This window comes from Gossypium raimondii, chromosome 7 (genome assembly GCF_025698545.1).
Source record: "Gossypium raimondii isolate GPD5lz chromosome 7, ASM2569854v1, whole genome shotgun sequence".
Taxonomy (NCBI): Eukaryota; Viridiplantae; Streptophyta; class Magnoliopsida; order Malvales; family Malvaceae; genus Gossypium; species Gossypium raimondii.
The window spans coordinates 24288417-24312153 of record NC_068571.1 but is presented as its reverse complement, the minus strand read 5'-3'; the positions used below and the strand labels follow the sequence as shown (position 1 = coordinate 24312153).

The 23737-nt window shown below is 33.3% G+C and overlaps 2 protein-coding genes across 2 annotated transcripts; one reads left to right on the top strand and one right to left on the bottom strand.

The window, feature by feature from the left end:
• The first annotated feature begins 14258 nt into the window (after positions 1–14258).
• On the top strand, positions 14259–17141 carry LOC105799032 (pantoate--beta-alanine ligase). Its single transcript, XM_012629359.2, has 4 exons — positions 14259–15023; positions 15143–15256; positions 15459–15590; positions 16804–17141. Exons 1-4 carry the CDS (start codon positions 14421–14423, stop codon positions 16918–16920), a joined length of 966 nt encoding a protein of 321 aa, XP_012484813.1. The 5' UTR covers positions 14259–14420; the 3' UTR covers positions 16921–17141.
• Positions 17142–17295: 154 nt separating this feature from the next.
• Positions 17296–20560, bottom strand: LOC105799042 (vesicle-associated membrane protein 722). The gene is made up of 5 exons (XM_012629374.2): positions 20129–20560; positions 18679–18820; positions 18474–18594; positions 18241–18303; positions 17296–17721 (listed from the first exon to the last, which is right to left on the bottom strand). The coding sequence occupies exons 1-5, from the start codon at positions 20316–20318 to the stop codon at positions 17578–17580; spliced, it is 660 nt and encodes a 219-aa protein (XP_012484828.1). The 5' UTR covers positions 20319–20560; the 3' UTR covers positions 17296–17577.
• Between the last annotated feature and the right edge of the window lie 3177 nt (positions 20561–23737).

Sequence of the window (23737 nt, the reverse complement as noted above, 5' to 3'; positions counted from 1 at the left end):
TTATATGACTTATTATAATCGATAAACGTTGAAATAGGAGTGATGTTTATATTGGTGCATTACTGGTCATGGTAAGCTCATGAGAGAAAATAAAGTTTCATAGCATATGTGTGTGGTATATTTGGCATGAAGCGATGTCATGAGTGACTCATGAATTAACTCATGTTGGTAAGTTGATGCATAATTATAGTATTCAAATATATACATATTTGTAATATTTATCTATGTGATTCGGAAAAAGGGTAATAAATAGCATAATGAAAATTCGGCCATGGTGCTAGTTTATGTTAAAGGAGTGTTTTATGGCATATATTAAGTAATGGAATGTTATCAATTTTGAGGTTAATTTGCTAGTCAAATAAATGACAAATGAATGGACTGTGTATTCGTAATTTTGACATATGCTTGGTATATGAAATGTAATAATATATGCTTGAATAAACTTTAAGTATTCGGATGACATGGATTTGATGGTGATAAGAATCGAATATTGAATTCATGAAGCACAAGTGATGTATTATTGTTGTGCGATAGCTTGGTTCGTTATTGGGTAGCTAAATGGTAAATGGAAGCATTTATGGATTTAGAAGAAAATTTGGAATGAACATGAAATTTAGATCAATTAAATTATTTCATCAATTAAACATTGTGTATACCAGAATGTGTTAGTGAATTACATATTTGTAAATTAACATTCGAAGTTCGGTAAGTGATATATGAAATTAACATGAAAAGATTTTTGATTGTTATTAATATTGATTCGACATAAAGTGGATTCTTCAATATTGGATTGATTTAACGAATATATTGAGCATATGAATGGGTATGTATTAGGCCTTGTATACCCTAATTAGTGACTCGAAGATAATAATTTGAAAGTTTTTAATTTGGATGAAATTTTATAACTCAGTTTAATATGTCTATAAGTGTATTTATTCTGGTAATGCCTCGTACCCTATTCCAGCGTTGAATATGGGTAAGAGGTGTTACAATGTGACATCACCAGATTCGGCCCTAATGTTTAGGCCGGGTTTGGGGTGTTACAGGTGGATCTAAGAAAAAGGACAAGTGGCAGCCATATTTCTTGTTTTAGCGCACTATGGTAGAATAGTCCACCAATTTACAGGTTGCTGGCAGACTAAAGTTTGGCACATAAAGTATCCGCCCGTAGAAGCATCTAAGGATTTCTTCTCACGGTATTATTCAATTGAAGAAGAGTACGATAGACCAAGAGTACACCTTAGAGTTTTGGCTGAACATGAAGTGCCTACTAAGTATATGAGAAAGTTGTAAGGGACTAAAGTGTCTTTAAGTCCACGCCATACGTGAGTTACCGTCAATACGTAATACGTCTGGTTTGCATGAATACTATTCTAGTTGGTTCTCATAATGGGATTAATTTAGAGTTGACTGGTTTATCTTTAAATGTCAATTTCACCGGATTTTCCTCCACTTGCCTCGGATTTTTAGTAGGGAAAACAAAGGATAATTTTAGTAAATATTGCCACTTGTCAAGATTGATTATGAGGAACTGAGTATATATATGGTAAAAAGGGAACATTCAGATGGTTTTTTTTTCTTCCTTTCGTTTTACGCTTTAGTTCTTCTTAAGACTAAATATTCACTTCTTCTTTGTTAAACTGGAAACTAAGGTCTTTGGGTTAGTCAATGGATGTTTCAACCTCCTGATAAGTCTGATAACTTTGCATGTTATGATTTTGAAAGAGTAAGGATGTTAAGAGGCCTAAAAGCAGTAGGGTGTGAATAAAAGGCCCTACTTAGGGGTCTTTTGTAATTGAGATGTTAGTAAATTGTCTGTAAAGAGGATTTTAATTATAATTCTGGGCTCTTTAAGTAGTTGTTGCTACTTGTTCGGGTAGGACTATCAGAACAGGAACTCCGAGCTAAAGTAAATATGAGTTTCAGGTGAGTATTTATCCTGACTCATGCATGTTAGTTTACAATGGTAATTCATGTATTGATGTATTCTCAGATAGCTGGTGAATGCATGTGTCTGTGAATTATCATAAAGGTTCTACATATTTATGAATGAAATATATGAGTTGTTGCATGAATAAGATGATGTGCTATATGTATTCATGTGAAATCAAGTATTGGAGAGTATGAGTTCATCAAGATTGTGAATGAACTTAGGTAAGTGTATTATCTGTTAAATGAGTTCATCCATTTGTGATGCCTCCGGTAGGGCAGGTACATGGCTAACTGAACTGAAAGATCACAACATGCAGATATGTGTAAGACTATGTGGTAGAGACCCATGGGACCGTATAGCTACGAGAATACTCATGGTGTAGCCTCTGGTGAGATGTAAACTAGATTGACAGATCATGACATGAAGATATGTATAAGACCATGTGGGAGAAACCCTGTGGCACCCATAGAGATAGTCTGTCAGGACAGTAAACACGAAATTCTATGAAGCCTTTGTGGCGAGATCTGGGTAAGTTTGAAGATATCTCTATTTAGATAGCCTTATAACAAAATCTGAATATGACTTAAGAGCATTTCCTTAAAGAGTTCTCAGTAGTGTTTCTAAAGGGTGAATCTGTCATAGTAGTCTATCAGTACAGAAAATTTGGCGTGTTCATAACTATGGGTGGTCTGAGTGTTCGCTAGACCTGAGTTTGTCTACAGTATGTATAAAAGTTATTTAAATTCTATGGTATCTGCGAAATCTAAGTGTTTCACACTATATATAAAAGTTATCTGAAGTTTAAGTTGTCTACCAAACCTAGGCATTCTCATGACATGTAATATGGTTGTTTGGGATTCCCAGGGATGAGTTAGAATGTATTATCCATCAGAATAAGTTGTTGCCTAAGTTGATTTAAGATCTAACTAGTATCTTGATAGCTACCAAATTCGGTATGAGAATCCGTCAAAAGTAGGATTCGTATGAAGTTCACCTTAAAATATCAGTTAGTATAAGTATCCGCCAAGAAAAAACTCGGTGAGCACACCATCCTAGGTAAGGTATTCAATATATGTTTGTGCGAGAGTTTGTCGAAAGTAGATTCTGCATGAGTATTTTTTTGAGAAAAACATCCATTTTCCGATAAGGAAATAAGTTCCGCATGGTGATATCTAGAATCTGCCTAATTAGTGAATTGTGTGTAGGCTGGTCAAGTATGGAAATTGGCGTATATGTATGTGCCCAATATTAGAAAAGTGTCCGCTGAATATAGAAAAGAAATCTAGAATCTTCAAGTTGAGGAATTCAACAATAAATACACCAAGGTAATTTGGGTTAATATTCACTAAGTTCGTTAAAACTTATAAGTGTCTGTTTGTGATGCAAATTCTGATTAAAGAGTTGGTACGCCAAGAAGGACCAATCCAGGAATATGTCAAGGTGGCAGTTCGAGTTGTGATATTATGCATATAGAGGACACCATAGGAATATGACGCTTAGTACTCTACGCCATGAAGATGTTTGTTTTTAACAAAGTTTTAAGTTGAAATGTCATATGCTGTTTTTGAAAATTTGATGTCATTATTAAACATTTTCTTTTATTAATCTTTTGTTTTAAGAACAGTAAATAAAGGAATAAGATATATGTTTTAAAATGGCTTTATATTTTTCATAAAATTTTTGTTAAGTGTTTAAGTTTTTTAACATCTAATATCGGGATCCGGTAATTTGGGTCTGGTATAGAGTGTATTAAAACGTTTGCGGGTGGCAAAAATAAAACGACTCAAGTATTTATAGTGGTTCGGCCACAATTGCCTACCTCCACTACTTTAGCTTTCCTCAACTAAGGATTTCCCAAATCCACTAGATTTGAACCTTTAAGAACAATGTTTAACCTTACAAATTCCTATCTTTTCAAAGGTAACTTAGAACCACTTCCCCTTAAGGTTTTCTACCCAAAAACTTAAGTAACACCTCAAAAATGAGAGAAAATAATGATGAATAAGATGATACCTCTAAAAGGTAGATAATCAACAATTAAGCACTCTCACACAAAGTTACAACACTTGAAAGAATGATAGAAGACTTAACCCACAAGTGTGTACAAGAAATATTTAGTAAAAGATTGAGAAAGATTGAGAAAGATTGGAAAATTTAGTTCTTGGAATTTAGGCACTTGTTTCTATATGTTAATAAGCAGCGTTGGCCTTGTATTTAAGTTCTCTAACAACCTTGTGGATGTTTGTAGACATTAGAAACAAAATAAAGTCGTTGCAGCCATAAAAACTAGCATTAAATGTAGTCTCCAACTTTGTTGTATTGGTAGAAGTCCTTCCAAAATATGACCGTTGGGCTCGTTGTATCAGTAAAGGTCCCCTTGTACCAGTAGAACTCTGAGGGTTTCAACTGGTATCAGTAGAACCCAGGAGAGTATTGGTAGAAGTGTAGGGGAAGCTGAACTTTGGCTACTACCTTGACTTGTTTCGGTAAAAGTTCTCAAGGTACTGGTAGAGATCCTAGGCCAAAACTACCTTGTACACTAGAGTGCGTTCTACCGATAGAAGTTGGCTACAACTAGAGTGTGTTGGGTTGTTGATGTTGATGTTGATTTCTGCACCAAACTAAACACCAGCACCGCCACCATTGGCAATATTGATGCCAACACCACCACCAATAGTTATAGCTACTTGTGTTCGAACATTCATCATTTGCCAAAGTATAAAAACCAGGAAGAACCAACAACAAAAACCCATTTTTTTTTGTTTGAAGTCACCAAGAATGGTTGAAGTGATGGGTTAGTTTGCTTGTAAGGTTATATAAAATTAGGCTGCTGCTGGCATTGATGAGAGGACAGAATGGGGGGTTGAATGTTTTGATTTCTTCTTCTAAAGCTTTTAAGCCTTTTGTACGAGTAACACTCTTGGGTGTGAAAATGTTGACTTGAGAATTGTTTATTTTAAATCATCAGTGTCACCTGACACACTAACGACACCAATTAAAAGATATTTTTTCAACTTTCTTTCACCTGAAAAATTTGTAAAAAAACATGATCGGTTCCGCCTGAGAAATCGACAATACCATTAAAAAATATTTTTTTCTTTTTTCCACCGTGTATACCCGTGAAAATATTGGCATTTTTAAAAATATATGCAGGTGTTGCTTGACACAGTAGCGATCCCAAAAAAAATTCTTTTTTTTAAAAAAAGGTGATGACTGCGTGATGATTAGGGGGAAAGGGGGTGGTGCTTCCAATGTGTCAGGCGGCACCATATTGTATTGTAGCAAACGTACTCTTTTGTAATTAATTAATTTTTTAAATATTATTTTTAATAAAAAAGCCACGCTATTCTCAATTCTTTTTAAAGAGAAAGCATTGTCATGACTTTCTGTAAATACATTTGCTTTTATACATGATTTATTTTTTCTTTTCTCTAATCAAAACAAAAATTCATGCAATAGGTAACAAAGTGGGAAATACAATTTTTTTTCCTACACAACATGATTTTTTTTACGAGTATATAATTATTTTATTTATTTATTTATTTTATTACACTCTTTTTGCATGAGAACTTCTACTACTAAGAATTCTCATGCAGGGGGCAACATGTAGATACTCAATTTTGACTACTAACATTATCTCTTCTTTGAAATAAATAATATTATATTTTAGGGAATTATGCTACCAAGTGTATCTCTTCTAGAGCAACAACTAGGGATGTGCAAATTTCGGGTAAAACCGAATTAATTCGGTTAGCCGACTGAATTCGGTTAATTGGTCGGTTAACCGAATTAATCCGGTCGGGGTCGGTTAATAATTTTTTATAAGTTCGGTTAACAGTTAATTCGGTTCAAAAGTATTCGGTCGATTCGATTAATTTTTTGGAAATATAAATTAATCGGTTGGTTAAGTAGGTTAATTTTTTATATGTTTTATACATGTTTTAACAAAAAAATATATATATAAATTTCGGTTAATTCGGTCAGTTAACCGAATTAACCGAAAAAGTTTGGTTCGGTTCGGTTAATTTTTTTAAAATATTTTGGTTCGGTTAACGGTTAAGGATTTAAAAAGGTCGATTAATTCGGTTAATGGTAATTCAGGTCAGTTAACCGGTCGGTTAACCGATTGAACACCCCTAGCAACAACTCTTATTTAGAATAATTGTTGTTCAGAACAATTTTTGTTTGAGAATAACTATGTTCAGTATAGAGCTTTAGTTAGAATAATTGTCATGCAATGTAGTTGTTATTTGAGAACAACTAAAGTTCAGGACAAGTCTTATTTATAATAATGACATTTTAGGAATAGTTATGTTTAGAACAATCATTGTTTTGAACAACCTGTATTTAGAACAATTGTATTTTTCCTGAAGAGCCATTATTCAAAATAAGCTTTACCAAGAAAAACATCACCACAAAACAACTCTTATTTGAAACAACCTCTACTTTGAGAACAACTATGTCGAGAACAACTCAAGTTTGGAACAAGTAAAAATAATCATTATTTGGGAACAACTCTCATCCAAGAACAACCATCATCTTACGTTTCAAGAGATGTTTCGCGAAAAATGTTTCACGTGTTACCGCTTCACCAAAGTAGAAGAAGTGGAAGTAACCCGGAAATATGGCAAGGTTCTTGGGTTATCTTCACTCTTGGGATGTTTCGAAGAGCTTGGATTGGTGGATTAAATATGGAGGTAGTTAAGAGTTCTCCTCTTAATCTTTTTCCTGTAACACTAAGTGTTTTTCCCTCATTTCAAAAATATAATGAATTCTTTTTCACTATTCACCACCACCAACAAAACTTTTCATTATTCCATCTTAATCATTAATGCCATTGTAACTGAAAAATATCTATCATTACTCTTATTAATTATTAGCTTTTTAACTATTATTTTTGAAACACTATAAATAAGAGTCTTTCACAACAGATAAGAGAACTTTTGACACTTTCGGCATTCTAAACTCTCAAAAGATTCTTTCTTGAATTCTCTCAAATTACTTCTTTGTTAAGCCTAATCATTAGTCACATTTTCCATTCTTCCTCTTCGCCTTCTTCTGGTACATCTTGTTCACTTGTTTACAACACTTCCTTTTTCCATCAAAAGAACCCTCTATTCTTCCTCTTCGCCTTCTTCTGGTACATCCTGTTCACTTGTTTGCAACACTTCCTCTTTCCATCAAAAGAACCCTCTACGGATCATAACTAATACCCATCTCCACATAAAGAAGTTCCATCGGTGGGTTTGAGGAGTTGTCGATAGTGCTAGTGACTACACTTTGATCTATTTCCATGGTAGTTGTAGCTCATATTAGGAGTTTAAATCTAGGACAAGGAGGATGCTTAAGGATAGAGGAGTGTTAGAAGTTTACTTCATCTATTTGATGTTGATTAGAATAAGATATTTTAACCTTACTACATTACTTCTATTTGACTTTGATTAGAATAATGTTTTAAACCTATAAATAGATGTAATCGTCTCTCCTTTTGTATCATTTGAATTTGACATAGTTAATTTTCTCTTTCTCTGCCCGTGGTTTTTCCTGTAAGGGTTTCTATGTAAAATTATGTGTGTTCTATTTTCTCTTTTTTCTTTGTGATACACTGCCATTATCGTCGTTCTATTTTCTCAAACTAGTATTAGAGTTTTCTATGTTTCTTATCTCGATGACGGTAATGGCATCACTGAAGTATGAAATTATGTTGTTGGATCGCAACACCAAATTTGCATTGTAGCAGATAAAGATGCAGACAGTTCTTACTCAAATGAATTTGAAGGATACCCTGCTAGGGATAGATAAGATGCCTTCGACGTTGACAAAGGAAGAAAATGAGCGTAAAGATCGAAAAGCTTTGATGCAACTACATCTGCATTTGTCTAACGAAATTCTGAAGGATGTGATGAATGAGAATATTTCCACTGCATTATGGGTAAAACTGCAACAGCTATGCATGTCAAAAGCCCTGACTAGTAAGTTGCATATGAAACAACATATTTATGCTTATCGTTTGGAGGAAGGTGCGTATGTGCACAAACACTTAACTGCGTTTAAAGAAATTGTCTCGGATTTGGAGGCCATGGAGTTTTAGCACGATAAAGAAGATTTAAAGTTGATTCTACTTTGTTCGTTGCTCCCGTCTTATTGAACCTTTATAGACACAATTTTGTATAGCCTCGAATCTCTCATAGTTGATGAGATCTATGCTTCTTTGACCTTATATGATAAGATAAAACATCTTGTGGTTAGGTTCGACTCTCAAAGAGAGAGTCTCACTGTTCATGGAAGACAAGAATGAAATATCGATGATAATCGTGGGAAGACAAAGGATCGAAATTCTTGTAATAAATCTAAGGGTAAATTGAGATATTCAAACAGAGGTAAAATCTGCAACTTTTGTAAGAAGAAATGGCACATTAAATCTGAGTACTATAAGTTGTAGAACTAGATCAAAAGGGAAACTGCGAATCAAAAGGGAAAATAACCAGAAAAATTTGGTGAAGCTGATGTTGTAGAAGACTATAATGATGGTGAACTCCTAGTTGCTTCTGCCAACAATTCTAAAGTGAGCGAGGAGTGGATTATTGATTCTGATTGCACCTTCCATATAAGTCCCAATTGGGATTACTTTACAACTTACGAAACAGTGTCTGAAGGTGTTGTTTTGATGGGAAATAATGTTTCATGTAAAGCCGCAGGTGTTGACACGATAAAAATCAAGATGTTTGATAGAGTTGTCAAAACTCTTAGTGGCATTCGACATGTACCAGAATTAAAGAGAAATTTGATTTCATTGAGTGCTCTTGATTAAAAAGGGCACAAATATTCAACTGAAAGTGGGGTTCTAAAGATCTGTAAGGGTTCCCTTATTGTGATGAAAGGATAGAGAAAGACTGCCAAGTTATATATTTTTCAAGGTTCTATTATTATTGGTGATGCAATCGTCGCTTCCTCTTCCTTTTCAGATGATGATGTTACTATAATTTGGCATATTCGTCTAGGGCATATGAGTGAGAACAACATGGAAAAATTGAGCAAAATAGGAGTTCTTGATGGGCAAGGAATTTGCAAACTGAAGTTCAATTAGCATTGTATTTTTGGGAAGCAAAAGAGAGTTTGATTCATCAGATGAATCCATAATACAAAGTGAACATTAGATTATATTCATTCTGATCTTTGGGGACCATCTAAAGTACCTTCGAGAGGAAGAGCTAATTATATGCTAACTCTTATTGATGATTTTTCTAGAAAAGTTTGGGCATTCTTCCTGAAGTAGAAAAGTGATATGTTTTCCACATTCAAGTCTTGGAAAACTATGGTTGAAAAACAAACAAGAAAATAGATAAACACATCCGCATAGATAATTGCTTGGAGTTTTGTTTTGATGATTTTAACGAATTGTACAAATCAAAAGGGATTATGAAGCACTTGACAGTTCGTCATACTCCACAATAAAACGGCGTTGTATAACGAATGAACAGAATGATCATGGAGAAGGTTCGATGTATATTGTCAAATGCTAATTTGTTGAAGTCCTTTTGGGTTGAAGCAGTCTTTACTGCATATTTTTTAATCAACCAATCTCTATCTGTTGCAATTGAAAAAAAGACTTCTCAAGAGGTATGGTCTGGTAATCCTACTGATTGTTCTGATTTGAAAATATTTTAGTGTCCTGCGTATGCTCATGTTGATAATGGGAAATTGGAACCAAGATTCATTAAATGTGTTTTTCTTGGCTATAAGGCTAGTGTTAAAGGGTAGAAGTTATGGTGTCCTGAAAATAGAAAAATTGTGATTAGAAGAGATGTTATTTTTGATGAAACTGCTATGCTACCTAACTTATCTTTTAAAAACTCTTCAAATAAAGAACGACAAAAGCAAGTGGAGCTTCAGATTGATTCAATATCTACAATAAAGTCGACCCCTCAAGTTAGTACAAAAATTCATAATAGAGTCACTTCTTCAGCACAATATTCTATTGACAAAAACAGAACTAAAAGAGAAATTAAACCTCCAAAGAGGTATGCTGAGGCTGATCTAGTTGCTTATGCTTTAAATGTGGCCAAAGATATAAATACAAATCTAGAGCCATTTACTTATTTCGAGATAATTAGCTGTGAAGACTAAAAAAAGTGGATGTTTGTCATGCAAGAAGAGATGGAATCATTCCACAAGAACAGAACATGGGGTCTTATGAAATTTCCTAAAGGTAAGAAGGTTGTTCGTTGTGAATGGATGTTCAAGAGAAAAAAATGACCTCCAGAAGTTGAAGAACCTAGATATAAAGCAAGACTTGTTGTAAAGGGTTACAATCAGATTCCATGTGTGGATTTCACAGATGTGTTTTCTCCAGTTGTGAAACACAATACTACTCAAGCTTTGCTTGGTATTATGACCATGTATGATTTGGAGCTCAAACAGTTAGATGTAAAAAACATTTTTCTTGTATAGAGGACTTGAAGAGGATATTTACATGCAACAATCAGAGGGGTTTACAGTCACAAAAAATGACTATGTTTGCTTGCTGAAAAAGTCCCTTTATGGCTTGAAACAGTCACCAAAGCAGTAGTACAAGAGGTTTGATTCTTTTATGACTACTCATGATTTCAAAAGAAGTAATTTTGGCAGCTGTGTTTATTTTAAGAAAAACAGTAATAGTTCTTTTGTGTATCTACTCCTCTATGTTGATGACATGTTGATAGAAACAAAAGATAAATGAGAGATAATAAAGGTCAAATCCTAGCTTAGTGAAGAATTTGAGATGAATGATTTGGGAGCAGCAAAGAAGATACTTGGTATGGAGATTCTCAGAGATAGAAAAGCAACTAAATTGTACTCAAGTTAGAAAGGGTACATTGAGAAAGTTTTTTGTAGGTTCAATATACAGAGTGCTAAGCCCGTTAGTACTCCTTTAGCGGCCCATTTCAGACTTTCATCGGCTTTGTCTCCATAGTCAGATGATGAGATTGACTACATGTCACATGTTCCATATTCTAGTGCAGTGGGATCTCTTATGTATGCTATGGTTTGTTCACATCTAAATTTATCATATGCAGTCAGTGCAGTTAGTAGATACATGGTGAATCCCAGTAAAGAACTCTAGAAAACAGTTCAGTGGATTTTGAGATACTTATGAAGTAATACTGATGTTTGCTTACAGTTTGGAAGAAATAGAAATGGAGTCATTGGGTATGTTGATGCTACTTTTGCTGGAGACCTTGATAAAAAAAGATCTCTCATAGGTTATGTCTTTACAATTGGGGGTTGTGTAGTCAGTTGGAAAGCCACTTTGCAAACTACTGTCACTTTGTCTACCACTAAAGCTGAGTACATGGCGATTACTGAGGCTTGTAAAGAAGCTATTTGGTTAAAAATGCTCTTTAATGAACTCAATGAAGACCTTCAAATTAGTACAATATTTTGTGACAGTCAAAGTGTCATTTTCCTTACGAATGATCAAATGTTTCATGAGAGAACAAAACACATTGATGTTCAGTATCATTTTGTTCACGATATTATTGCTTGTGGTGATATTGTTGTAAGCAAAATTAGTACTCATGATAATCCTGCAGATATGATGACTAAGTCACTTCCTATAACCAAGTTTGAGCATTGGTTAGACTTGGTTAGTGTTTATTGTTGAAGATAATCCCTTAAAGGGGTTTCATGGAAGAGCTGGAGAACTTGTTCGTTGAGAGTTCGTGATGAAGAATTTGTTCATTGAGAATTCGTGTCAAGATGGAGATTGTTAGAAGTTCTGTGACTCAAATTCCTATTAAACATAAAATACAAGTTGTTTAACCCAAATTCCTATTAAACATAAAATACAAGTCAAGCTGCACAAGTGGAATCTGTATAGAAGTTTACTTCCTCTATTTGATGTTGATTAGAATAATATATTTTAACCTTACTGCATTACTTCTATTTGACTTTGATTAAAATAAGGTTTTAAATCTATAATTAGATGTAATCGTCTCTCCTCTTATACCATTCGAATTCGACATAGTGGATTTTTCTCCTTTGTCCGTGGTTTTTCTCAAAAGGGTTTTCACGTAAAATTTTGTGTATTCTATTTTCTCTCTTTTATTTGCAATACATTACCATTATCATCATCCTATTTTCTCAAGGAGAAAAAGTGAGGCTTCAAATTTTCCTAGTCAAAATAGTAATCGCAAAAAAAAAAGAAAAAAGAAAAAAAGAAAGAAAAGTAAAGGAAAAGGGAAATATAGTACAAAAAATAAAAAGAGAAAAATATATACCATTTTTTTAATTTTCTTATGACTTTTAGCATTTTATAATTTTTATAATTTTGAAAATTTTAATTTTATAATTTTAAAATTCTATTTTTAAAAATATTTTAAATGATTTTCTATTATTTTAAATGTTTTTATTTTTATATTTTAAAAAATAAAAAAATTCTAAATTTTTATATTTTTTAGAATTTTTAATTTGTTTAAACAAATATAGCAGAAATGACCGACATGCCACGTGACGAAGTTAACGACATCAAAGGACGAGGACTTAATTGATTGTTTAAATTCGATTGAGGACTCAATTGAGTGTTGTTTCCGAGTGAGAACCTAATTAATTATTGAATTATTTTCTAGGAACTTTTTTTATATAATAAATCAAATAAATTAAAAGTTGCAAACAACCGTTAGAAAATAATTCAAATAAAAAACCTCATAAAATAAATTTAACACAACATTTTAAAATCATTTAGAAATCGTATAGGGTGCTCGGTGGGCTCAAAAAGCCCAAAACAGTGTAATGGCCCATGTTTGCTTCCAGGTATCTGTACATCATGGATGATGTGCCGGAACATTGTGCCATGTATCAGTATAGCACAGATGATGTACCGAAATACACACCTGGATATATATATATATTGGAACCACCCTTGGAGTCTTTAAAACATTCAAAATCATGTCCAAACCAAATCAATTTGACTACAAATTCCAAATTTCTTGTGATTATTTTTTCATCACTTCTTTACCAAAACAAAGATCAAGCAATTGTATCTTACATGCCAAACAAAACCTAAAAATATTTTCATCACTTATTTACTCAAATGAAGAACAAGCAATTTTTCTTTGCTTTTAGCTTAGCATGGACGATTCGAGATTATATAATCAAAAGAAATTTAAGTTCGTAAATAATTATTAAATATGAGTTATTTCAGTTGATTTCTTTAAAAATAATTTGGAAATATAAAATAATTAAAATTTAGAAGGATATTAAATTAATTAATTCACTTAATTCCAATTTTATTGTAACAAATTGGTTGAAGTTATCAAAGGATAAAAAATCTCAAAAATTTATTTAATTGATTTTGATGTTTTAAATTTCAAGATTGAAGAAAAAGAAACTTAGAAATTTTGATAATGGGATAAACATGTATAATTTGATAAGTTTTAATGCATTATTTTAGTTTAATACTGTTTTTTCACTTTAATCTTTAATATTTTTTACCTGGATAAGACCTTAAAGAAAAGATTTTTGGTTACCAAAATGAAAGAGACCTAGAAGTTGAGTAATCTAAATGAAAATGTAAACATGACGTGGACATGATTTGGTATGTACATTTAGCCATGATTAAGGTTTAATGCTTAGGTGACTAAAATCTAAGCACCCTAAAAATTGAATGATAGAATTACAAGAATTTTTTAAGTGACCAAAATGACAACACCTTGAAAATTGATTGACCTATCGGGTAGTTTACATTTTCTAAAGGTGCTTCCATTACTATTATTAGGTCAAATTCGGCTATTAGACTCTATATTTTGCATAAGTTGTATATTTAACATATGTACTTTAATTTGGTTATTTTCAGTTTCGTATTTTTAGAATTTGAAAATATTAGTCTTGACCAACTTGTAATTATTAAATTCTTTAAGTTAAGTTCATTATTTTCAAATTTTGATGTTTTAAATATATTATCGCATGTGTAATACTATGTTAGCTTGTTATTTCCATATATTACTCACAAAAAGATCAGCTAATAGATTTAATGACAAACGTTAAAATTTGAAATTCAAAAATATAGTGACTAATAATGATTCAGGTTTGAGAACATACACTAAACTTATAACTTCAAACATAATATAGGACTAATAGCATAATTTAATCAAACATATTAACTGCTACCATTTGGTTATGACTAAAATTTCCAAATTCGAAAAGTACCGGGACTAAATTTGATCAAATTAAAGTACAGGTACTAAATCTAAAACTTACACAATGTACAGGGTCTAATAGCAGAATTTGACCACTATTATTAAGTAAAAATCATGGTTTTGGTTCAACCGTCAATCTTAGGCGGCGTTTTACTCTCACTTTCCAATTTCCAAACTAGCCGCTCTAAAGAAACCAAAGGCGGTAGCCAGCCCGAAAATTTCCCTCAGGCCTTCCACCCTCAAAAGTTGATATTTTTGAGCGACAAATTCCTGAGGGACAAAACTTTGTAACTTTTGATAGCTCCAATCTAATGGCAGCTAAAGAGCCATTGGTAATAACAGCCAAAGATGAGATGAGAAAGTGGTCGAGAAAGATGAGATCCCAAGGCAAATCAATTGGGTTAGTTCCTACCATGGGTTACCTTCACCAGGGCCACCTGTCTCTCATCCAAGAAGCACACAAGCACAGCCACCTCATAGTTGTCTCTATCTATGTAAACCCAGGTCAGTTTTCTCCTTCCGAGGACCTTTCAACATACCCATCTGATTTACATGGTGATATGCTTAAGCTTAAGTCTGTTCCTGGTGGAGTTGATGTTGTTTTTTGCCCTAAGAATCTGTATGACTATAACAATGATAGTGATGAGAAGCAAAAGAATAAGAATGGAAATGAGAATTTGGGTGCTGGTGGTGGGGATGGGAATGGGGTGGTTTCATGTGTGGAGGAGAAGGGGAGTGGGCATGAAACATGGGTGAGAGTTGAAAGATTGGAGAAAGGATTGTGTGGGAAAAGTAGGCCCGTGTTCTTCAGAGGGGTTGCCACCATTGTGACCAAGTTGTTTCACATTGTGGAACCTGATGTTGCTGTCTTTGGTAAAAAGGATTATCAGCAGTGGAGGATAATACAACGGATGGTGAGATTTTCGTAACTCATTTATCTTCTTCATCTTATTAGTAGTTTTTAATATGGTAATTCATAAACATCGGTTTATTGTTTTATATTTTTAAACTGTTGTGTCTTTATTTGCTACAGGTTCGAGATCTTGATTTCGCCATTGAAATTGTGGGGTCTGAGATAACCCGTGATAGCGATGGCCTTGCGCTGAGTTCACGAAATGTGCATCTCTCCCCTGAAGAAAGGCAAAAGGTTCCTTCATTATTGTACTTATTCGATGGTCTGTTTGATGGAGATGCTATTTGTCTAGATGCTTAACTCTCATTATGTAGTGCCTAGCGAAGTGGATAAATTGCGTTAAGCTTTTATACTAATTGTTACAAAGCCTGTTTTTTAGGCTGCAAATATGGTTCCACACGAATGTGACTGAATTAGTTCGTATTTTATCTTGCAGGCATTGTCTATTAGCAGGTCATTGTCAAAGGCTAAAGCTGCTGCTAAAGAAGGGCAAGTTAAATGTAGAGAACTAAAGGATTCAGCTATCCTAACAATAACTCAAGCTGGGGGAAGAATTGATTATGCTGAGGTTAGCTACAATCTTTCTTGTTCTAACTTGATCTTTTATATAGCTTGGAGTAATTAAGAAGTTAATGCCTCGTTTGGTTATTTAGTGTATTAACACAAGAATATTAATTTTTGCATAACTATTAAAATAGTTTGTGATAACATAAACAATAATTAGTGTAATTTTAAACTTGAAATTAGAAGGACGAGTAAAACTCTAGTAAAAAATAAGACCTCTTCGGAAAATGTAATGTCTTTTTCCTTTTCTTTGCTGAAAACAAGTCATGTGAGTGGCTAAAAGTTATCAAGTGAAATTAGTTTATTATTAATTCCTGTATTAAGACATGTTGAAAAAATAATACTCCTAGCAAACGAAGCATAAATGCTTAAATGACATTTTTACTTAACTATTTGAAGCCTCTGATATGAACAAAAAAATCTGAAAAGTTATTGTCATATTGAGAGCCTGTTTATTGTCCTGCCCCCCTCCTCCACCTCAAGTGCCAATGATGTTTGGGCCCCCTCCCTGGCTATGGTGCAGAGTCCAAACCACAGTTTGTGGGGATTTTTTTTATTGGCTGTCCAATAAGCCTAACTTCAAGTAGTGTGCATGGCTGAGAACGCACCCAAGTTTATCTGATCCCATGAACCCTCCAAAATGCCCACCATGTCTAGTTCTATTAATTCATTTCTTTCTCCTAACCATTCATTTCCTATTTGGTCATTTTGTCATCATTATTTCTGGTATTCTGTTAGTGCTGTTGGACTACGGTGAAGTTACTATCAACTGGTTCATTCCCATTATGGGTGTGAAACCAACAGCAAACAGGATAAGCATCAAGTTTGAATACTTGCTTGCACCCTCTTACCAGCAATTTGCCAAGTTCACATCCACTGTGATCCCTCTTTAATGCCAATGTTGTGTATTAGAATTTTTTTTATTATTTTTGGCTGCAATGTATATATATTTCATGTTGCAGGTTTTAGGAGTAGCTGTTTTTCCTTTAAAAGGACCATGATATAGTGTTTAGTGAGTGAAAATGATCCTAATTTCTGGTGTAATAAAAGTTTATTAAAGATGCCATGACTTTACAATCCATGTATGTCATGAGACGTAAACACATAAATTCTTTGTCAAAATTGGGACCATGTTTATTAAAGATGCCATGCCCTTGTCGGGTTCTCGTATTCTATTGGTAGTTCCCTAATTTCAATCGTAATCTGCGTTCTCGCAGATAGTTGATCAGGAGAATTTGAAGTCAGTGGAAGAGATTAAGGGTCCTGTTGTTTTTTGCATTGCTGCTTGGTTTGGCAAGGTTAGGCTGATAGATAACATGGAAATCGACATATGAAACTCTCCGTCTTCAGACTAATGCACTTACTTATTTTTTTGGGAGGGGCAATAAGTTAGGGTGGTAATGGTTTAATTTTGTTCTTTTTCTATGGTTAATGTGTAACATTTTGGTTTTTTTTATTTTTATAAACCGAGCCGAACAGCATCCATAATCAAATCAGTCCACACTGTATAACTTGGCTTAAATTCATAATAATAATATTCTGTGTTCTGTTCCAATACTGGAGTTATGAAGCGTGTGTCCTAAGAAAATGCAATGGAGTTTAAAAAGCACATTGAGCCATGATGTCGTGAATACACGATCATCTTAAAATGCTTAAATTTTAAAGTTGCTTGCTATATTGCCCAACTATTTGTCAAAGAGACGGATATGTAATTTAATTATAATTATTCAATTTTATATATCAAAATCCAGTTTCAAAAAGACGGATAATGAATTTCCACACATCAATGAACTTAATGCAATCAAAAGAATCCAAACTGTAATATACAGCACACTGTCTTGTGATTTAGGCTACACCAGAAAATAAAAAAGAACGTGTAATCAAGAAATGTATAGGCAGACGGGCATCAATACAGTTGTGCGACTGCAACAATACCTCTGATCAATGAAGTGGAAATAGAGTCCATAGCAGAGCAGATGAGCGTATTCTCTTCAACAATGGAAGCCACCGCAAATGGACAGCACGATAATGAGAATCAATGCGATCAGGATTCCCAAAACTATCAGCTTTACCTTCATGTTCTGCAACCACATCTTTCTCCTCATCCGGGTTCCCTGCTGCCTGAAATCTTGTGCCTACCAAAAAGCACCCATAGAGTAGAGAAAATAAGTAAACTAAGACAAGCATCCTTGCCTATAATTTTGAATTCACCAGTTGAAGAATCCTGCAAAGAAAATTTCCAGTTTTCGAATTCAACTATTCAGCTAGTCCCTTCAAATTCTGAGAAATGGTGTTGCTAAATGCTTTTATAAATGAAATGAAATGCACAATTGATTAACATATTCCTGTCTTGGACTTATCTCATGAAGCTAACAGTAATAGTTAACATGAAATGTACTTTATTTTGTGCTTTACCAAATAGTCACACAAGAAGCCCAAACATTGCACTACATTCGATCTAACCAAAAGCAGTTAACCTGTGATTCTAACTTTTCTAAATAAAAATTGGAAAATGTATACTTGTATTTCATTTTCAAGTAGGGGTTAGCATGGTTTTACCAGTCAGTCCCCTAAACAAGTCCAAATAATAAGCTTGGCAGTTTTAGAGGACATTGCCCATACTTCAAGGTACAGTGTGAGATATATTTGCTGACCTGAGAGCGAAGATTTTCCGTTTTATCTACCAGAATCTCAATTTTCCCGCCACGGTCCAGAACCTGCAAAAAAAATGTCAATAATAATAATAATAATAATAATAATAAGATCCAAATGATTTATCATTCATGACCTAGAAATTTGTGAAGTGGAACTCTTTGCCCACTTAAAACCCTTAAATTGCACTCCTTTTATCAAGTATATAACAGCAACTATGAAAAATAACAAGCACCTTTTCAATATTTTCCATCATTACTCCTTTGACTTCTGAAACTTGAGCTTTCACTTTGGCAATCTTACTAATCTCCTCTGGATGATCAATGCAATATTCCATATGCTCCTTTAGCTTAGGCCTAGGTCAATGATAATAAACACATAGCATCAATGTACTTGATAACAAAGAAGGCATTGTATTTAATTCAAGGAATATAAAATACCCAAACTCCTTGCTAAGGCTGTTTGCAGAAGCTGTTGCAGCTTTTCCTCCACCATATCGCTTGGTAAAATCCTCCTTAATTCTCTCAAGAAAGGCAATTGGGACTTGTCGGCCAACGGATTCAACAGCAACCACGCAGTAAGCTGCAAAGAGAAAGGAAGGAGGGTTCATTCAAGCTAGCAATGGTGGTGGTGTTTCATGATAGAGGATGCAGAACAACTTGTGAAGTAACAGGAAAAAATCATGCAAGCAAAAGGAAATGAACTCTTAAGCTTTCAGGCTTTCAATGTATAAGCAAACATTAAAGGACCAAACATTCCTCTTCTTCTACAAATATGGAGGATGTGACCAAAGGACATCAACTATTTGCTAAAGTGATGAAGTTACATAACTAGTAATCCACTTCAATATATATATTAGTGAAAGCACACAATAACACACTTGAGTGAAATGAAAAATGGCAAACATGTAACTCGTACTCTGTTATGACCACAAGATTTTGTGATGTGACCATGTAAGGGAATTGAGCTTAAGAATATGGATGTTCTAGAACAAATGATATTTTTCCAAGTAGATAGATATACAATTGTTGACTTTTTAACATGTCATAATTTGAGCAAAAGAAAATTCAGGGGAAATCATGGACCGAAAAGGACGAACTGAAACCAAGCAAGGTTCTAACCATTCTAGCTCCAGCTCATGTTGATTCTTTAGGGCTTATGTACCGTAGTGGTGCATAGGCATACAAAAGACAACAAACGCTATAAAATGATAACTTACAAAGGAAAAAAATACATATATCAGAATGAGCAACTGATTAAGTTATAAAACATGTTCATGCATAAATGTTTATATAAAAGTAAAATCTGCGTTTCCGTTGTTGGAAAAGTTTTAAGTTTTTTTTTTTAGTTATTCAAAATATAATGAATTTACTCTTGTATGAAAATGCGATTAACGTTTTTTTTTTTGCTTCGAGATATGGCTAAGATAGCCTTTGTCACAAGATTACTATGCAGATTTAATTCATTTGAATCGACCGAACATTCAATCATTTAGTTTTAACTCCTACTCAGTTTCGGAAAGTTTGATTTACAAGTTAAATTAAAGCATAACTTCCCAAAATTAAATAGCACATTAATAGATGCATACATCATTTATTGTACAATGTTAACCAACTCTATTCTTGAAATAGCAAGAATCCAACCGATTCTATCTCTCTCACTTTTCCTATCAATCAAGTAAATCACTTAAAAGAAAAGTCAAATAAAAAATACGTAATAAACAACAAATAAGCAGCCAAGAAATACCGATCATCAACAACAACGAGAACAGGAACAGTAACAACTTCGCGCCGTGTCAATGAAGCAGTAAAAAGACAGATCAGATATATATATATATATATATATATATATATAGAGAGAGAGAGAGAGAGAGAGAGAGAGAGAGATTACTGTAGCCGTTATCGACGAGATAGTTAAAGGTATGGCCATCGCAGTTGTAAGTGAACTTGTTGTTGGAAGCAGGAAGTTTCTGGAGGCATTGAGAAGCTATGCCGGTGAAGTTGCCGGTGAATTCGGTGTAGTCCGCTAAAACCATGGTGCCTCGCGCCACGAAGGCGTAAATCAGCGATTGTTGCCCCATCACACTAACTCCTTAACCCTATCAGATAGAAACAAATACAAATCTCTGTAAACAAAGGACGATAGAAGAGGATTTGAGGTTCTTTGCTTTGCGAAGGGTAACAGGAGAGAAAGAAATGGAAAGGATTTTATTGCTGAAAGAGAAGAAAAAGAAAGGAAGGAGGAGAGTTGAGTTTCCTTGAGACTTTTTTTTTTTCAAATTTCGTGAATGGTTATCTAATTGGCCGGGGCGGCCATGCCACGGAGTCTGAACTTTGAAATTGAAATATATTTTCATTTTAAATAAACAAATATATGGTCAAATTTGGTTTTGGCCCCTCCATTTATACTTGAATTTGATTTTTAATCTTTATGCTCATATTTTTACTAGAAATCATATCACACGCGTATGTGTGAAATCCACATATTTAAAACACATATATATGTTTACAAATGACATACAATAAACAATGAAACATATGGTTTGAAATTAATTAATCATAATAACACATGAAATTAACAACATAAATGCATCGATTAACAAAACTAAATGCACTAGAAATATTTTGCATGATGTTGCCATCGATTGTGAGTTAGTGTCAAGTTTACTTGTGTATCAACTCAATTAACAACATTGTTAATATATACAACTAATGAGGGATAATAAATTACGATATTAAGATGAAACTTTGGTTGAATGGTAAATTTAAGGTTTTATTGATGTAATTGGTGTAGGTTTTAATCCTATTATATACATATTTTTACGTGTTTTGTTAAAATGAAAAGACTAAAAACCCTTGAATAATATAATTTATTTTAATTATGAAAATGTATTTCATCATTTTTCTAATCGAGTTGGTGACCTAGTTGAGGTGACACCAACTCAAGAAAACACTTAATAAATAGTACATATATACAATTGATGGTGATAATGAATTATGCATATTAAAATAAAAATGTGCAAAACACGTTAAAATGATGCTTTGGTTGAGTGGTAAATTTATGGTTTTACTAATCTAATTAGTGCAAATTTAAATCTCACGTATGCAAATTATAATTGGTTTTGTTAAAATGAAAATATTTAAATATATTTAAATAATATGACTTATTTTAATACAAAAAATATTTTCATAATTTTATAAATATTAATGACTAAAGTTGTTGAATTTTCTATAAAACATTTTATAAATCCCACGTATGCAAAATATAATTGATTTTTGTTAGAATTCAAACTAAAATGATAAGGTTTTGTAAATATTAAGGCGAAATTTGTTGAATTTTTTATATTTTGGATAAAATGATAGAGTGTATAAATATTAGAAGGCTAAAATTATCATTAGACCAATAAAAAAGCCCACGTCAACTTTCTGTTAGTCATCTAATTACAACGGGTGAGTGACTAAAATATTTAATTTCAAAAGAATTAGTGACTAAAAAAAAAAGTTGGATGAACGTAACTATATTTTTTTTTAATAACGAGATTATAAAAGAAGGAAAAGAAATGAAAGAATGTGAATTTGAGGATAGTAGAAGGATGAAAAGCAGAATATGACCTAAATATATAAATGATAAAAAAGAGAGCAGTTTAGCTTTGGGTTTGCGTTGTGTTTCTAGAATAAATAATTTTCAAATCACATTTTGATCTATTCTCGTTTGAGAAGTTTCTTATTCACGGCCGTCCTCATGACTCTTTCTTCATTTTTATTTATTATGTATAATTCAAACAATGGGGTCAGGTCAAAAGAAGCAATTCTGGCCTTTTATTTATTTTTTTGCTTTAGTTAGAACGAAAAATTCTCAATCAATTCCAACATTATTAGGGACGATTTTGCAAAAGATAAAAGCAGGGTAATCTCATGAAAACCACTGACTGAACCACCAAATTTAAAAAAAAAGAAAAAAAAAAAAGGTTAAGCTAAATGGTCGTTTTCCCTCACCAGTAGACCCTTATCAACATAATTATGTATACAATCGGTGTATATCATTGTAAGCTAGCCCACCAAATGCTTGGTGTTATGCCAAGAACAACAGCTGATGCAAAAAATCAGCGCCACCAGATTTATTGCTTTTGCACACAAAACTTTGAGTTCCACAACCTTGGTATTTGATGCAGAGTCTCGTGTACGGTCGTTAAATAATAATATGATTTATTATCACTTATAAATAAATATTAATAGTTTTATTTAAAAACAATTAAACATTAATTATAATTATTATATTTTCTTTCTCGTTAGCCTTAAGCCTAAAAGACCCCTGAAAGATGGATTTTTAAGAGAAAACAAGTAATATACTAAGCAATCTTAACACTAAGCAATGAAATTTAACTAAAAAACATGGATGAGTGGCGTAACTGTTGTTGCAACTTGTAGTAGTCTCTACCTCATCTAATCAAGATGAAGATCGCCCAAAGTCTCTTGCTAAAACATGTCCAAAATGACCTCACCACTTGGTCAAATCTTGGTCTTTTTGCTCAACATCAGTCCCATGCATGCTCTACAAGTGTACAAAAGGTAAGTCACATTCATATTATTTGAGAATGCTTGAAGGAGACACCTAGCAGCTCTATCACATTCAAACACAGATGCAGGAGACTCACCATGACTTATCCTTTTAAATCCCTTAAGTTGACACTTGCCCAAGGGACCCATTTCCCAGATTATAGGCTCTATAAGCCCTCTTCTCACCCATATAGAGAGAAGAACAACCTTTACTGGGGGAAACTCTATCTAAATCCCTCTAAGACTCCTATCTTCTTATTTAACCTCCATACAATTATCTTAAATGACTCTTCGCAAGGCCACCATGTGAACCATCATCAACTATCCTAATCCACTCAGTGTATCAACAATTGGTGTGGTGAGCATAGGTGACATGGCTCATTTTCCTCAAGAACCAACTTAAAGGTCAAAATAAATACAACTTTTAATATCAACAAGTTGTTCTACCAAGCTGGTCAATACATGATTATGAGGAGTTGGTCTAGTATAGGTAATTAAAAAATTTGTACATATGAGATCGTGGTTATGAAATTATATCTTGAACAAACGTAAGAAGAAAATCATGTGATGTTGGCCGATACATGATTATGAGGAGTCGATCTAGTTAAGGAAGATAAGTGAATTTGATCTGTTCAATTATTAGTATGGACAAGTTTTAATATGGTATGAGTTCTCTAAAAAGTTGATATGTCATGAGCCTAAATGATTTAGGAAGTGTTTGGATACGAAATCTGGTGGATTTTGGCAAAGGATGCAAAATATGAACTTCTAAGATGTGAAGTGAATTCATTTCAGTTGGCTATAGATGTAACACCCCTCACCCAACCTGATTGCCAGATCCGAGCTACAAGATGGCACAATCGTTGCCGGAGTAACTACCGTCAAGTTTGCAATAAAACAATCATTTATAAATTCTAATATGATTCAATTACCTTTAAATTAT

Bases quoted from the DNA above. Each gene is read 5' to 3' on its own strand.
- LOC105799032 (XM_012629359.2), top strand. From the start codon at position 14,421: ATGGCAGCTAAAGAGCCATTGGTAATAACAGCCAAAGATGAGATGAGA. The intron at 15,257-15,458 runs GTTCCTTCATTA...TTTATCTTGCAG, and splicing joins CCCCTGAAGAAAGGCAAAAG to GCATTGTCTATTAGCAGGTC. The intron at 15,591-16,803 runs GTTAGCTACAAT...GCGTTCTCGCAG, and splicing joins GAAGAATTGATTATGCTGAG to ATAGTTGATCAGGAGAATTT.
- LOC105799042 (XM_012629374.2), bottom strand. From the start codon at position 20,318: ATGGGGCAACAATCGCTGATTTACGCCTTCGTGGCGCGAGGCACCATG. The intron at 18,821-20,128 runs GTAATCTCTCTC...TTCTCTTTGCAG, and splicing joins TCTCGTCGATAACGGCTACA to CTTACTGCGTGGTTGCTGTT. The intron at 18,304-18,473 runs GTGCTTGTTATT...TTTTTTTTGCAG, and splicing joins TGATGGAAAATATTGAAAAG to GTTCTGGACCGTGGCGGGAA.